At 41.6% G+C, this 17,313-nt stretch overlaps 1 protein-coding gene across 2 annotated transcripts in view; it reads left to right on the plus strand.

Moving 5' to 3' along the window:
• USP12 (ubiquitin specific peptidase 12) overlaps positions 1 to 17,313 on the plus strand; it is a 122,303-nt gene that overhangs the window by 57,296 nt on the left and 47,694 nt on the right. For both annotated transcript variants that reach the window (XM_081083625.1, XM_081083626.1), the window contains exon 2: positions 4,581 to 4,661. In XM_081083625.1, coding sequence (XP_080939751.1) covers positions 4,581 to 4,661 — 81 coding nt within the window. The remainder of the gene's footprint in view (positions 1 to 4,580; positions 4,662 to 17,313) is intronic.

A 17,313-nucleotide genomic window follows, 5' to 3' on the forward strand; every position in this document is an offset into this window, starting at 1 on the left:
CTAACTCATGAGAATAACTTTTTACCCCCTTGGGATTAAGAGAAAGGGGATAAGAGAACCAACATTTATGGGGCATTTGCTTATGTACTAGGCACTGCCAGATGCCTTTTCAAAAGTTTAATTTTGTTTATTTGTAACTGTTAGCGGTGATTGATGGACCTCGATTTTTGAGTTTGGCAAAGGAAGAATTCAGAGCCAACAACTCCAGCACAAGAGGAAATTTATTTAGCACGCAAAATGAAAGTACACTAAAGAGAAATCTTCCCTTTAATGTACTTTCGGGCTGGTCAGAGAGCTGCCTTGGCCTTTTAGAGAGAAAATCACAGAGGAAGAACAAGTGAGCTAACTGGGCTGCTTGGACTCAGGAAGCAAGTAACAGAGGCAAAAGAAGGGCCTTTAGAACTTAGGAGAAAAGAAAGCCAAGATACATATCTGCACCTGAAAAAGGAAGGTGTAGAGATTTGCTGGGTTCTTTGCCTTATGGGTTTTTATCTGTTTTCTAAAGGTAGGATTTTAGGGGAAATCTCAGGGGAGGATTTCAGTAGAATATTCATCACCGTTCGAGGTGTGTCCTTTAATATACTGACTCATCAGAATGAGCTAGAACAAACATGCCAAAGTCGCGGCCCACAACGAATATTTTTGTGGCCCAGCCAATATAACAGTATGTAAGAAACGTTTTAATAAAAATTTCATAACTTAATTTTTACAATATCCTGTTATACATAATCTACACTAATAAAAGAGAAAAATGGTAATTGGCGTACGGCGATACCGTTTTCATTGGCTAATCAGGGCTATATGCAAATTAACTGCCAACTAAGATGGCAGTTAACTGCCAACAAGATGGCGGCTAATTTGCATATGTAGGCACAATGCAGGGAGGCGAAAGGGAAAGCAGGAAGAAGCCCCCTGCCACTGACAGTGATCTGAAACCCAGGGGGGAGCTAAGAGCTGGGGGGGCAGGGCAAAGGCGGCCCTGGGGCCGCCTTTGCCCTGCCCCCCAGCCATGATCGGAGAATCAGGCGCCTTTGCCGCCCTGGCCAGTGATAGCAGGAAGTAGGGGTGGAGCCAGCGATGGGAGCTGGGCACAGTCGAAGCTGGCAGTCCCAGGAGCTAGGGGTCCCTTGCCTGGGCCTAAAGCGGAGCCCATGATCGTGGCGCCCCCCGCTGCCACTGCAGGTCCCCACTGCCTAGGCCGGACGCCTAGGCCAGAGGCATTAGGCCTGGGCAGGGGCGGAGCCTGCAACCACAGGGAGCTGGGGGTCCCCTGCCCAGGCCTGACACCTCTGCCGGAGGCCTCAGGCCTGGTCAAGGGGCCGATCCGGTGATTGGTGATCGGAGGGTGATGAGGGTCAACTCCTCTGGCCGAGGCATCAGGCCTGGGCGGGGGGTGGAGCCGGGGATTGGGGGGATATGATGGTCCCCTTGCCCAGGCCTGAAGCCTGGGTCAGAGGCGTCAGGCTTGGGCGGGGGGTGGAGCAAGCGATCAGAGGGAGATGGGGGTCCCCTGCCCAGGCATGATTCCTGGGCCAGAGGCCTCAGGCCTGGGCGGGGGCCAGAGCCAGTGATCGGGGGGAGATGGGGGTCCCCTGCCCAAGCCTGACACCTCTGGCGGAGGCGTCAGGCCTGGGCAAGGGGCCGATCAGGCGATCGGAGGGTGATGGGGGTCAACGCCTGAGGGCTCCCAGTATGTGAGAGGTGGCAGGCTGGGCTGAGGGACACTCCCCCCCCCCACACACACACCCAGTGCACGAATTTCGTGCACCGGGCCCCTAGTTATTAATAATGAACTACAACGTTCGCTAATGACTGATTATTATAATTGTGTTGCATTCATTTCCCTTACGTACCTTACGGGAGCAGGCGTACCATTTCTCTCCACTAATGCTAGCAGCGAATATTTTAGCAGCCAATTGCCACATCATTAGTCTTGGACTGTCATGTTTGGTGTGCGCAGCAGGAAATATTTCGCTTTTGGAGAACAAGAAAAATAGGTTTATTTGTGTTATGCTTATTAATTTGTGCAGTTATTCAGCGTCTGGTAAGTTAATGTTCAAGAAAAAACTAATTTTTATTAAAACGTTGTATTATTTTATGTTAACGATTACTCATTTATTTCAGCCCTTTGTATTCAGCATGTCTCTATTGAAATAAACATATGTTTCTATGAAAATTGAAGCGTTTGTTTTCTTGCGGCCCACCTAAACTTAAACCTTGTTTATTTGGCCTGTGTTAGCCTTTGAGTTTGACATGCTTTAGCTAAAAGGTCAGGGTCATAGTCTCTATTGATTGGTCAGCACTGGGATAGAGGGTCATTGGTCATTGCATCTGGTCCTGATGTCAGCCAGGACCTCGCTTCCTCTGGTTTTGCTGATTTTCTGGGCCTGGAGCTGAAACACAACTGAGGCCTAGATGTTATCTCTGGTTTGACCAAAGCTTTGTTTCATCTCTGTGGTCAACAGACCCATGACTTTGTTCCTGAGATTATTTGATGCTGATCAGAACCTCATTGTCCTAAGGACCTAATACTTAAGGGAATGGTTGTGCAAGGGAGAAGGAGGCAGGCGAGTCAGGCTGCTGGATAAGGCCAGTTTGAATGAGCTGTCTGTCTCAGTTTCCCCATCCCACTTGCCAAGGAATTTTCCTCGGTTCTTACCATCCTGCCTCCTAGCTACCCTATAAAGTGGTTGGTAACATTTTCATTTTATAGTTAGGAATTGGAGGCACAGAGAGGTTAATAACTTGGCTCATAGTCAAAACTTGAGGATAAGGGGATGGGGAAAGGCTTTCTAAGCAGTGCATGAAAGTATGTGGTATATATGGGTTCAAATGGGACATCTGGGGTGGTTAGACTGCATGGTGTGTGGCATGTAATTGGAATTAACACTGGAAAGATAAAGTTAACATCTTGTTCTGTCTTTAGTTCATTTTAAGGCTATAGATGCTTTCCTAAGGTGTGTGTAACTGACAGCATTCCACACAGATAGATGTATGAGGTATTTTGGATAATAGCACCTTTTGTGTGTGTGTGTGTGTGTGTGTGTGTGTGTGTGTGTGTGTGTAGCACCTTTTGTGTGTGTGTGTGTGTGTGTGTGTGTGTGTGTGTGTGAAAGAGAGAGAGAGAGAGAGAGAGAGAGAGAGAGAGAGAGAGAGAGAGAGAGAGAGAGAGACACACTTTATACTCATTTGAGGAAAAAAAAATTTCAGTTTGAATTCTTACAGTAGGTGGTAAACATCTGGGCTTACTGATAGTTTTGAAGTTTTGTGACAAGACTTGAGCTGGCAGGGATGGAGAGTAGGGCTTGCAACATTCCCATGAGGACTGCTTTGATCAGTGGGCCTTGAAGTTGCTATAATAATTGAATTTGATATTGTTATAAAAACAGTTATTGGTATTCTAATTTAGAAATGAATGGTGTTTGTAAACTAATGATTGTGTCAGGATTTTATATAAAAATAAAACACACACACACAGTGCTAGATGGCTGCAAGTTATCAGAGGAAATACCTTGTTTTGGTAGAACTTGACCACCAACCCAGGAGTTCCCTTTAATGTATGTACTTATTTTTAGGCTTGCCCCATCCAGAAGTTGAGGATGTGTTGTCTAACAAAGGTCTGGGCTTCCCAGGTTCAGAAATGTACCTCTGTCAGGAGACAGCAGGGGTGGGCTTCTGCACACTAAAGGTGGTGTTAACCACAGGCCAGTGTCCTTGAGGCAGACTGTGTGTGCTGTTATATATATGATGGAGTTTTGTGCTAATCATTTTTTTTAACATTGTTTTTGAGAAGTATCCATGTTTTTGTATGTAAATCCAGTTTATTTATTCTGACTCTACTATAAAATATGCTATCATATTTTTATAAATCTGTTCTTATTTAAAAATATATTCTTATTGATTTTTTTTAAGAGAGAGAGGAAGGGAGAGAGGGAAACATTGATTGGCTGCCCCCTGTACTCCCCTATTGGGGATTGAGCCCACAACCTGGGCGTGCTCCCTGACTGGGAATTGAACCGGCGACCTCTTGGTTATGTCAGTGCTCAACCGCTGAGCCACACTGGCTGGGCTATGCTGTAATATTTTATAGACCCCGTAGATTACTGCCAGCTATACAATCATCAGTAATACTTCAGTAAACATTTCTTTTCCCCTTTAGTTCTATGTGAGAATTTCTTAGTTATATATCTCTGAAGAATTGTTAGGCCACTGAATATTATATGCATTTTAATTTCACAAAATTTCAGCTCTCTGAGATGGCTGCTATCAGATTACAAACTCCCTTTAGAGTGCATGATACAGCAAGGGCTTTAATTCATTACTTGGATAAAAGGAACAAATTAGGGATATAATTCCTTGATCTAGGCTTTGGTTATATGAGAAAGTTTCTTCAAACTAGTTTTTAGTAATATTATTAAAAGCCTTTATTCTTCACTATCCTTTTTTTATTTTCTTTCAGTAATGTTAGGTAGTTATAAGGAGCATAGTTATTTAAAGGATGTCTTCATAATGCCTACATTAATTATGATAAAGTTATGAAAATACTCTAAATACTACGATTTTTGTGTTTCATTTTGTAGGGCGCCAATGCCTCGGCATTAGAGAAAGAGATTGGTCCAGAACAGTTTCCAGTCAATGAGCACTATTTTGGATTAGTCAATGTAAGTATTCATTGATGCTTAACCTTCAGAATTATGGTTGGAAGTAGTTTTAAAAAATGATGAATGCATTTCATAATTTATTAAAGAAAACATGTTCATTTATATCAGTAGACTTAATGCCAAGAAACTTGATTTTGAATTTTGAATTTATCTTTAATGGAAGGGAACAAAATTATCTGATGACTTAAGTGCCTTAGAAATAGAATAGTTTCTACTTATAAGCCTGATGTTTCCTATTTTACGTCAAAATTTTCTCATAACCAAAATTTCATATGGCTTAGACCAAATGATCTCTTGATTCTTTCAGACTTATTTAAAGTCTACATATAAGTGGTCCAAATAGTTTAGTCAGTTCCTCCATGTGTTGAGATAGGGTCTTTGTCATTTTACCTCTGACATTGTTCTAGTATAAATGTAAAAGTACAAAGTATAGGGGGAAAATACACCCTTAATCCTTGTGGAGGTAATTCTAGTAATTATACATTATTGAAACTTTAGAAGAACCTGCTTTAGAATTTTTAACTCTTCTGCAACATCAGAAAACACCACAAATCTGTGTTATATAATTGTTGTGGTAATTTATATACTATTATACTATACTGTTAGGTGGATCCATGGTGAGTATTTAAAAATATACTATATATGATGATATAGGTAATTAAGTTAAATTGAACAAAATTGGTGTGTCGCTAAATACTAGTCTGTAATTATGATGTATGAGAGTTTTCTTGTGTGATTTGGGAAAAGCAGTTGGAGTGACATGTATGTCCTCCCCTGCTCTGGGAATCACGTTTGCAAATGTAAAGCTTATAACAAAGAATCGGCAATCTCCACTCACTAGCCCCTCTGCAGCAAAGACTACTTATTACTCCTCAGGCTATTTTTTTCTGGAATTTATCCTTAAATTATAAATAAAGTGTTTATACTTCTGTTTTTAAAATTCTGCTATTTTTTAAAAAAATTTATGACTTCCTGTTAGGATAGATAAGAAATTTAGTTCTTTACTTCTGCCACCATCCCCTGCTGCTCCCCGCTTCACTTTCTGCCATTCTCCCAGTATGGAATTAACCATTGCTTTATTTTTCCATTTCCTTAATTTCCATTTACTCTTCCAGCTAATCTTCATCAGAGCTAAAAAAAAAAAAAAAAGAATTTCTCAATATCAGTTTTCACTGAACATGTCCATCAGGCAAACTCTTCCTTCCCTGGAGCCCTCTGTCCTTTTGTGCAGCCATTGCCTGCCATTCCTTTTCCACCACTTGGACATTCCCTTCACGTTTTGCCTTTTCTAGATTCTATTTTCTTTTCCAGTTTTCTCCCTGGCTTTGTGGAGCACATAGCTTCTTTAGGAAATGTACGTGGGAGATAAAGTTTGAGATCTTGTGCATGTAAAATTTTTAAAAATATATATTTTTATTGATTTCAGAGAGGAAGAGAGAGAGAAACATCAATGATGAGAGAGAATCACTAATCGGCTGCTTCCTGCATGCCCCACACTGGGGATCGAGCCTGCAACCCAGGCATGTGCCCTGACTGGGAATCGAACCTTGACCTCCTGGTTCATAGGTCGACATTCAGCCATTGAGCCATGCTGGCTGGGCTAAAAACATTTTTGTTATTGTAACAGCTACATACAGATTTTAGGTTATAACCTGCCTTAGGAATTTTTAAGGCCTTATTCTATTATTTTCTGACTTCTGTTGAGAGGGCTAATGCCATTCTGGTTCTTGATCTCTTCTGTATGTGGCTTTCTCCCATTTAAAAATTTGGTCGTGTGGCTTTTAGGATGCTCTGTATCTACTGTTCACAATGTTCTGAGTTTTCATGTGTCTTGATCTCCCTCTCATTATTTCATTGGGCATTTATGTACCTGTTCAGACTGATGTTTCATTTTCCTTAGTTCTGGAACATTTCTGATACTATTATTTGAATAATTTCTTTTCAATTAATATAATTTCTCTGTTCTGTCTTTTTTTATAATACTATTAGATGCATATTGAAACACTTAGACTGATTCTCTATATTTCTTCCCCCCCTCCCTCCATTTTTGGTCATCTGCCTTTTTAATTCTGCATTTTAGACAATTTCTTTGACTTTTTTTTCAACTCATTACACTTTTTATTTCTTAGAATGTTACTTTTGTGTGTGTTTTTTTAATCTTGTTTCACGAAGGCAGTATTTTCTGTTATTTTTCTCAGGTTAGTATTTATAGTTTTTGTTGTTGCTGAAGTTTTCTGATACTTACTGGATTGTTTCTGAGACCTCTAAGTTCATTGCCCCACCCCATTTTAAACTTTGCTTTTTCTATTAGAAGCTTTCCTCAAATTTAATTCATATATAAAAGTAAAATTCTAAAAAAGCTGATTGGGGTATTATGGGTAGAACTTGTCTATTATGAGATTCACTTAAAGCAGGCTTTTAAGAACATAGCTTCCTGTCCATTTCCCTCCCCCCCACCCCAATTTTATTAGCTATAGGGTTTTCTTTGGGGCTATTTGTTTCCCCTTCCAGTCTCCATCTAGGAGTGGCTTAAGTTGGGCCTTCAGTCCTCTGTTTCCTGTCATTGTCTCACTGGTGCCCTTAAAGATAATGGACCAGTGTTCTCCTGGTTAACTTCTGTGGAGCCTAAACCTGTAGTTGAAAGACAGGTTAAGTGCCTGGGGGTTGAAATGGCCCTTTTAAAAATGAACAAACAAACAAACAAAGATCTTTATGTATTGTTGATTTTTAGAGAGAGTAAGGTGGGGGGCGGGGGAGAGAAATAAATTTATTGTTCCACTTATTTATGCATTCATTGGTTGATTCTTGTATGTGCCCTGACTGGGGATTGAACCTTCAACCTTGGTGTATTGGGATGATGCTCTAACCAACTGAGCTTGAAATGCTTCTTTTAAGGACTTATACCAGACTTGTGATTTTAGATGCAGCTTCCCCTCCCCGCAAAATCCCCAGGTTTACAGGCGTGAATCAGTTTGGGTTTTTTTGTTTGTCCCTTACAGGCACTTGGGCTTCTACTTTTTCTCCATCTGCCTTTTATCTTCTCTAAGTCCATTGATATCTCAAGTCTGTGGTTGTCTCCTTGGGCCTTTTGAGGTTTTCCCTAATCTATTCTTTTACTGTCATTTTATTAGACATGTGGAGTAGAATTAAGTGAGTATATTTAATATACTTTGTTTAATGAGAAGTCTAGCCTCTACTTTTAGTATCTAATATGTTCATGCTTACATGTGGAGTTGCCTAGTGATCAAAAGCCTCAGTTTAATTCTGGGGATGACAGTTTCTTCGGTGACTGTCACCTTTGTTTGGTTTCCAATGTTAATATGTGTATTGAATTGTAGTAAAGTTGTGCCCATTGATAGTCTCCCGAAAGACCCATTTTTTAAAGAACAATAGTATTATATATTGAAAGTTGTTTTGCTTTAACCTTTGCCAGTATAAATACAGGTTGGGCCCAGCTGGTGTGGCTCAGTGGTTGAGCATTGTTGGTTCGATACCTGGTCAGGGGGCAGCCAATTGATGTTGACATATCTCTCTCATTGATTTTTCTCTCTCCCTTTCTTTCTAAAATCAATTTTTAAAAAGCCCCACATTTAAATATAGGCTGGGGCAAAAGTAAGTTTACAGTTGTTTGTATGGAAAAAAATACTATAATCTATATATATAAAAGGCTAATTTGCAAATAGAATGGAACAACTGGAACAACCAAACAACTGGTCGCTATGATGTGCACTGACCCATCAGGGGGCACATGCGGAACATGGCAGGCATCGGCAGCAGGTGGCAGAGCGTGGAACATGGTGGGCATCGGGTGCGGTGGGATGGTGGAACAAGTGAACACCAGACCAAAGCGGGGCACTGGTCGCTGTCATGGGGCGAGCCTCTGGTGGTTACTGAAAGTTCTTTGCTCCCACGTGCCGCAGTCCCGCTCAGTGCTTGCACCTGTGCTGGTGCTAGCCCCACTCACACCCACTTCTGGCGCCGTAGCTGCCACTTGTACCCGTTGCTGGTGCCCACTGCTAGCTCCGATCGCTTGGCGCCATCAGTGGGTGCAAGTGGTGGCTACTGGCCCCGATCACCCCTCAAGGCTTCTCCACCTTCCCCTGCTCCTGGGGGCTGATTGGGCCAGCAGCTGCCTCTCGCACCCGCTGCCAGCGATGACCCTGCTCTCACTCGCAGATGGTGCCGGGCCGCCACTCGCACCCACTGCTGGCGCCTGGCGCCAGTCCCGATTGCTCGGCACCATCAGCGGTTGCGAGCAGAGGTCGCTCACCCTGATTGCACCTGAGGGCTTCTCCACCTCCCCCTGCTCCTGAGGGACGATTGAGGCAGCAGCTACTGCTGACACTGCTGATGGCGCCAGCCCCCATCACTTCAAGCTGTCAGCAGGTGCGAGCAGGGCGGACACCATCAACACGTGGGAGCGGTGACAGCGGGAGCAGGGCTGCTGGCAGACAGGAGACCAGGAGGCACGGCAGGAGGTGCCGTGTGGGGGCACAGAGGATGGGCCAAGACCCACCCTTGTGCCCACCACAGCCTTGCGGCCCACAGTTCCTTTCAGGGTGCACAAATATATGCACTGGGTCCGTAGACCTAGCTAATAAAGAGGAAATATGCTAATTGACTGCCCCGCCCTCAGAGATGGTGGCACCCACAGCCAATAAGGAGGGAATATGCTAATTGACTGCCCCGCCCTCAGATGGTGGTGCCCACAGCCAATAAGGAGGGAATATGCTAATTGACTGATATGCCCTCAAAGATGGCGGTGCCCACAGCCACAAGATGGCGGCGCCCAGCCCCCTCAGCCCCACTGGGGCGGCAGGCATGCAGGAAGGCTGGGCCTGTCTCCAGGCAGGCCCAGCCACTCCGTGCGCCTGCCTCCGGAGTCCTCCAGTCCCCTCAGCCGCCCAGCTGCTCAGGGTTGGCCCGAGGTTCAGGTGACCAGGGCCGGCAGAGGCTTGAGCTACCGGCAGTGGCAGCAGCAGAGGTGTGATGGGGCATCGCCTTCCCCTGATTTCCGGGTCGCCTCCCAACCCTGAGGGCTCCTGGACTGTGAGAGGGGGCAGGCTGGGCTGAGGGACCCCCCTCCAGTGCATGAATTTTCATGCACTGGGCCTCTAGTTAATAAATAATAGTACAGAATACACTCTGTGTTTTGTATACTCGTAACTGTAAACCTACTTTTACCCCATCATGTATTTCAACTTTGTGTCTAACTATTTTAAGAAAATTTTTTTAAGTTGATTTCAGAGAGGGAGAGAGAGAAACATCAATCCGAGAAAAAATCATTGATCGGTTGCCCCCTGCACGCCTCCTACTGAGGATTTTTTTTTTAATGAAATCTTTATTGTTCAGATTATTACATTTGTTCCCCCTTTTTTCCCCCCATAACTCCCCTCCTCCCAGTTCCCACCCCACCCTCCGCCCTCACTCCCCACCCACTGTCCTCATCCATAGGTGCACAATTTTTGTCCAGTCTCTTCCCGCATCTCCCACACCCCTTTCCCCCTCAAGAATAGTCAGTCCGTTCCCTTTCTATGTCCCTGATTCTATTATAATCACCAGTTCATTCTGTTCATCAGATTATTTATTCCCTTGATTCTTAGATTCACGTGTTGATAGATGCATATTTGTTGTTCATAGTTTGTATCTTTACCTTTTTCTTCTTCTTCCTCTTCTTAAAGGATACCTTTCAGCATTTCATATAATACTGGTTTATTGGTGATGAACTCCTTTAGCTTTTCCTTATCTGTGAAGCTCTTTATCTGACCTTCACTTCTGAATGATAGCTTTGCTGGATAAAGTAATCTTGGTTGTAGGTTCTTGGCATTCATCACTTTGAATATTTCTTGCCACTCCCTTCTGGCCTGCAAAGTTTCTGTTGAGAAATCTGCTGACAGTTGTATGCGTATTCTCTTGTAGGTAACTGAGTTTCTTTCTCTTGGTGTTTTAAGATTCTCTCTTTGTCTTTTGCCCTTGGCATCTTAATTATGATGTGTCTTGGTGTGGTCCTCTTTGGATTCCATTTGTTTGGGGTTCTCTGTGCTTCCTGGACCTGTAAGTCTATTTCTTTCACCAGGTAGGGGAAGTTTTCTGTCATTATTTCTTCAAATAGGTTTTTAATATCTTGCTCTCTCTCATCTTCTGGCACCCCTATAATTCAGATGTTGGTAGGCTTGAAGCTGTCCCAGAGGCTCCTTACACTATCTTCGTATTTTTGGATTCTTTTTTCATTTTGCTTTTCCAGTTGGGTGCTTTTTGCTTCTTCGCTTTTCAAATCTTTGACTTGATTGTTGCGCTCCTCTGGTCTGCTGTTGGGTGTCTGTATAGTATTCTTTATTTCAGTCAGTGTATGCTTAATTTCTAGTTGGTTCTTTATCATAACATCGAGGGTCTCATTAGATTTCTTGTAGATCTCATTAAGTTTATCGGCAGTTTCTAGAAAATTATTGAAAGACCTTAAAAGTGCGGTTTTGAGCTCTAAATCCTCCATTTCTGTCCTGTTTCTTTGTCTCCGCATTTTTTATGCTTTCTTGGTGCACCCCCTTGTGGTCTTTTTGCGCAGTCTTGTTGTAGTTAAGCCTTGATTGTTGTCAGTATCACTGGGGGTGATTTGACCTCCAGGCCAACTGGCTATGAGAATCAGCTGTGTCTGCAGTGGGAGAACTTTTGTGCTGGATCTCTAGGGCGGTGCTAATCTAGCATTTGCCTAAGGCTATCCTGCAAATGCCTCTGTGTAGGGCTTGGTCGGGGCAGGTGCCAGGGGATCTACAGAGTGGGCGGAGCGAGCAGTTATGGGTGCTCTCAGTCCCGTCCCCAGGGGCTCTGCCTCTCAGAGTCCCAGCAACCGCTGCAAACCTCGGAGAGAAAGCTGCCTTCGAGTTCCGACTGAAGCCAGACAGTCCCGTTTGAGTCTGGGTCCCTAGAGACTCACCCGGATCTGGAGCTCAGAGTTGGAGACTCCCTCCCGATTGAAACAGACAACCGCGCCCTCCGCTGCCAGCCCCCTCCGCATGCACCTCCGCACCTTAGTATTTGACTTCAGCACTGCTCCTCCTCTGAGTCGGTATGCTATTCTCTTTCCTCCTAGTTGTAGAACTTCCACTCAGCCAGCCTTTCTGTGGTTCTGGATGATGTCCGTTCCGTCTTTTAGTTGTATTTTGGAAGTGGTTGTTCGAGGCAGCAAACTCCGGCGTTAACCTATGCCGCCATCTTGGTTTCTCTATCTCCTACTGAGGATTGAGCCCACAACCTGGGCATGTATCCTCACCAGGAATCGAACTGTGACCTCCTGGTTCATAGGTCGATGCTCAACCACTGAGCCACAGTGGCCAGGCACCTTTGTATCTACTCTTACCACCAACTTTGTGTCTAACTTTTTTTACAGATAGCCTCAGAACAAGTAACAGAACATCCTAGATAAAATGAATACTAAAATTCTATAATATTTTTTCTCCTTTTTTTTTATTGTTTGTTTTATGTGGTTTTCTTTTTGTTGTTGTTGTTAATCCTCACCTGAGGATATTTTTTCCATTGTTTTTCAGAGAGAGTGGAAGGGAAAGAGGGAGGGAGGGAGGGAGGGAGGGAGGGAGAGAGAGAGAGAGAGAGAGAGAGAGAGAGGAGAGAGAGAGAGAGAGAGAGAGAGAGAGAGAGAGAGAGAAAGAGAGAAACATCGATATGAGAGAGACATATCAACTACTTGCCTCCAACACCAGCCCTTATTGGGGATGGGAAACGAGCTGCAACCCAGGTACATGCCCTTGACCAGGAATCGAATCATGACCCTTCAGTGCATGGGCTGATGCTCTATTCACTGAGCAACACCGGTCAGGGCTCTGCTTTTGTTTTTAATTTAATATGATAACAGTATCAAAATTTCACTGTCAGTTGTATACAAAAAGGGTTTCTAAGAAGGTACCATTTTTTTAAATGTACCACTTTTTTATTTTTTTAAAATGGTACAGCCACTTTTTTTAAATTTATTTATTTTAAATCCTTACCTGAAGATATTTTTCCATTGATTTTCAGAGAGAGTGGCAGAGAGAGGGAAAGACAGAGAGAAATATCGATGTGAGAGAAACACATCAATTGATTGCCTCCTGCATGCATCCCCCACCAGAGCCCAGGCTGGGGAGGAGCCTGCAACCAAGGTGCGTACCCTTGACTGGAATCGAACCTGGGACCCTTCAGTCCGCAGGCCGAAGCTCTATCCACTGAGCCAAACCGGCTAGGGCAGAAGGTACCATTTTTATTACTGCCTGTGGATCATTCTGAATGCTTAAGATAGTCTTTTGTTTTTCCCTAAGCTGAGTAACTGAAATTCAATGAAACCAAGGGAAGCAGAATGGCCTGGCTGGTGGTTGAGCATCAACTTATGAACCAGGAGGTCATGATTAGATTCCCGGTCAGGGCACATGCCCAGGTTGTGGGCTTGATCACCAGTATGGAGCATTCAGGAGGCAGCCACTGGATGATTTTCATCATTGATGTTTCTGTCTCTCTCTTTCCCCCTCTCCCTTTCTCTCTGAAATCAATAAAAATATACACTGAGTGGCCAGATTATTATGACCGGCCAGATTATTATAACCACCCCATCAGTACAATGAAGTGAATTAGTTATGCAAATAATAATAATAATAATAATAATACCTTGAGAGTATTTGCTTAGGAAGTTTTCAATATTCAGTATTTTTGGAAGTGTCAATGAAGTACTGATGGCGTGGTCATAATAGTCTGGCCACTCAGTGTGTTTTAAAAATGAAAGAGAAGCAGAAGGGAGTGAAGTTAGTATAAGACCGTCAGAGGAAGCTTTGCCTTTATCCCCTCTACAGATACACTTGATGAGTAGAAGTATAGTTTCTGATCTCTATTCCTAGTTAATGATGAAGAATTGAGATATCACAGGTAGTCAGCGCTCCAGCTATGAAAGATTGTTGAACACCTTGAATTATACTCAGAAATAAATTGATGGTAAGAGTAGATGCAGCAGAACCAGTATAATGATTAACTTTTCTGTGATTTATACTTCAGGCGACTTGGCAATTGTGTTTTCTACTTTTAACCTTTTTATATAAGTCCTTAAATTACTACTTCTGTTTCTTTCTTGCTCCCCTCTCCCTTTTTCATTTGTAGAGTTATCATACTATAGGAGTTTCTTAAAAATTAAGGTTAGAATTTGGGGTCAGTTAATGGCTTAGTTAATTCAGAGATTGACATTTCAGCTTTTTTTATTCCCTGTCCCTGGAAACTTTCTTTTGCTGAAAAATATCTTACTTGCATGCCAGCTATTTATACAGTAAGCTAAATCTTTCGAAAATAAGTTTTTTTATTCTGATAAGCCAGATTGCCTTCTTCCGTTTCTTGTAGCTAATTGAGTACTGTAGTAGAGTTGATAGTAGAGTGTATTTGCTACTTTTTGTGCAGTTGATACATTTTTAATAGCCTATTTGCATTTTATTGTATAGTTCTATATTAATTTTCTAATATAATACTCCCTAACACAGAAGAGGTTGAGCTCAAATCTATTTGTAAGGTTACCATGGAATGTGTTTCCCTCTCAAATCTTTGTTATAAAATTATGATTGTATTCCTAGACCATCTTATAAAAGGCTAATTAGCCTGAATTGCTAGTAGTCATTAGTTGGAATTCTGGATCTAGGGAACAAGGGCCATTATGGATGAGAGAAAGTAATAAAAATGAAACTTTTTATTTGTGGGTTATGAAGTTGATTAGGCAAATGTCTCGTAGTTCTGTTTTCTTTTGCATCAATTTGATGGCCATTGGCTAATTGAGATTTACATTATCAGAAACCCCAGAAAACGTCCACATCAGACCTGACAAAAAACTCTGGTCCAGGTTCTCTGGCTAGATTGGGTCAAGTGCCCCACATTGCCAAGTTCCCAAACTATGAAAGGATTTGTGATTGATAGGCAGCCCTACAGAATTTGCCTAGAGAAGTCAGTTCGTAGAAGGAAGCATGGGGCAGTAGAGAAGTGTGTGGGGTAGGTGACAGATGTCCACTAGCATGTGGAAGGACACTTTTGGATTAAGTCCACTTGGCTGCAGTGAGGGTTTTGGGTCGGGCAATGTGAAGTATAGTGTTACAGACAGGGCCACCTAAACAGAAACTGTGGTCCCAGGGAAGAGGGCCTTTCCTAGAGGGGGATTTTCACAGGACAGGCACCATCACCAACCTCCAGCATGGGGGATAGTGGAGCATTTAAACATTTGTAAATGGTTGACATAATGTTAAAACCAGTAGTCTCTAAAAGTAATGTAAGATGATCTTAGGGAAATGAGAAGAAAATATTAGAATTTCTAAGATTTATTTTTATTTAAAAATGAAAGCTAGATTAAGCTTTACTAATTCTTAATAAGTGGATGATACTGGCATCCATGCCCCATGTGAAATGGTGTGCTGTTACTTCAAGTCCAGTAGTGCCAAAGAGATGACAGTATCACACTCTCTTATTCATGTATGCCATTGCAATGTATTATAATTTAAATATAGACTTTGAGATTATGATTTAATTTCAGTTATTCTAATTCTTCAAATGGCCAAATGGCTTTAAAAGGTTGTTTCAAATGTAACTGAATGATAAGGTGCTAGGAACGATTATCCTAAGTGCTTTGTGCAGATTATTCATTTAATTCTTTACAAGATTCTAAGAGGTAGGTGTTGTCATAAACCCCATTGTTCAGGTGGGAAGCTGAGGAACTGAGCAGCTTAATAATTTCCACGGTTAAGTAGCAGAACCAGACGCAAACCTAGGTAGTTCGGCTTCATGCTTCAGGTATGCTTAGTTGCTTTGCTGTGCTGCTCATGAGGCAGATAGTTAGTGAATGAATTCAAACAAATTGGTAGATAAGGATTGAAAATTTAACACTATAATTTAGAAAGTGAATGCCATCAAGGGAACTTTTCCATTTAGCTCTGCATATGTATCTTTGTGAAGATACCTTTTTCAACTTTGATAGCCATTCAAACCACATATCCAAATAACTCACACTATCAAATCACTGTATTAAAATCTATAACCCACAGTTTACAAAACAAGCCCAAATAAACTCCATTTTCATTGTTCTCACTTAATTATCAATAATTTTTAGTGGAAATAAAAAAATTAGTATAAGTAAGACAAAAATTTTAAATGTTGACTTCATTTAAATCACATTTGTTATATTTTTAGTGTACACAAGTGGTACATACAGAATTTATAAACTGTATATGTTAGGGATATATGCTTAAATGATCTTATTGATGTGGATATAATAAATATATGTGGGGGGGCATTTTTTTAAGCTGTAAAGGAAAAGTCATTAGAGAAAGCAAGAATAGGTCATTGTGTTCAACATGAAATTGAAAAAAAATTAATGATCAGGTCCTGAGGAGAGTGGCAGCTTTTAAAATTTGTTTCCCCTAATTTTAATTCTAGTCAGTCTATTGATCATCAGAAACAGCTGAAAAAAACCACAGGGTAGATTTCAACCCTAAAGAATGTCTTTTTTTTTCAGAAATTGAGCATTCAGAAACAAGAAGAATAGAGGAAATCATCCCAGGCACTTTTTTTGTATGAGTATTTACTTTAAGGGTATAACTTTAGGTTTTAGGAACTCGAATGAAAGTTACTATTAAAAATCAAAGAATTGAAGAAGTTTCAGAGTTATGAATAAGATTAAAAGTTAGCATATTGTGGGGAAATATTTCAGCCTTTAGTATTTCTTTGGTGGGATTGATGAAGGTAAGTTAATGAACACCATACTAGAAACCTCAAATAAGTGATTATAATGTTACCGTTTGCTCTATAATCAGAAGATGAGCAAGGGGCTGACTTTCAACCCTCTGTACAAAATATAGATTCCCTCTAGTTCCTCAGTCTATCCCATTTACTTCTTATGATTTTTTTATAAGCAGATCAAGCTTCATTATAATATTTTCTAATATACTGTGAGATGCTGTCTTTTGTTTTTAACTACTTCCTCTGTGGAAGTTGTCAGAGACCTTATTGCTTATTCTTTAATAAAAATATCCAAGTTATGGAGATTGTATCTTCAGTTGACAGAACCATAGTTTGTTGGTCATTAGAGTCTGGTCATTGTATTTTTCATATTAGTACTGAGTAATTGGTAAATTAATCTTTACAATTATAGATTCTACTGCAGGTGTCCTGAGCCCCTGAATAAGCTTTATTGAAGTATATCCCTAGTTATATTTATAAACAATATTTTTAAAAATATATTTTATTGATTTTTTTACAGAGAGGAAGGGAAAGAGATAGAGAGTTGGAAACATCAGTGAGAGAAAACTTCGATCAGCTGCCTCCTGCACACCCCCTACTGGGGATGTGCCCGCAACCAAGGTACATGCCCTTGACCAGATTCGAACCTGGGACCTTTCAGTCCGCAGGCTGACGCTCTATCCACTGAGCCAAACCGGTTGGGGCGATATAAACAATAATATTAATGCAGCATCATCACACACTTCTTTTAGCATTTCTCTAGAAAGCCTTTAAAGTATCTGCCCAGTAAATAAAAAAGTTGTGGTACATTTACAGCATGGAATAGTATGCAGCAATAAAAAAGAAGGATCTCTTACTCTTTGAGACAGCATGGAGGGACCTGGAGAGTATTATGCTAAGAAAATAAGCCAGTTGG

Source organism: Myotis nattereri (assembly GCF_964212035.1).
Source record: "Myotis nattereri genome assembly, chromosome: 2".
NCBI lineage: Eukaryota > Metazoa > Chordata > Mammalia > Chiroptera > Vespertilionidae > Myotis > Myotis nattereri.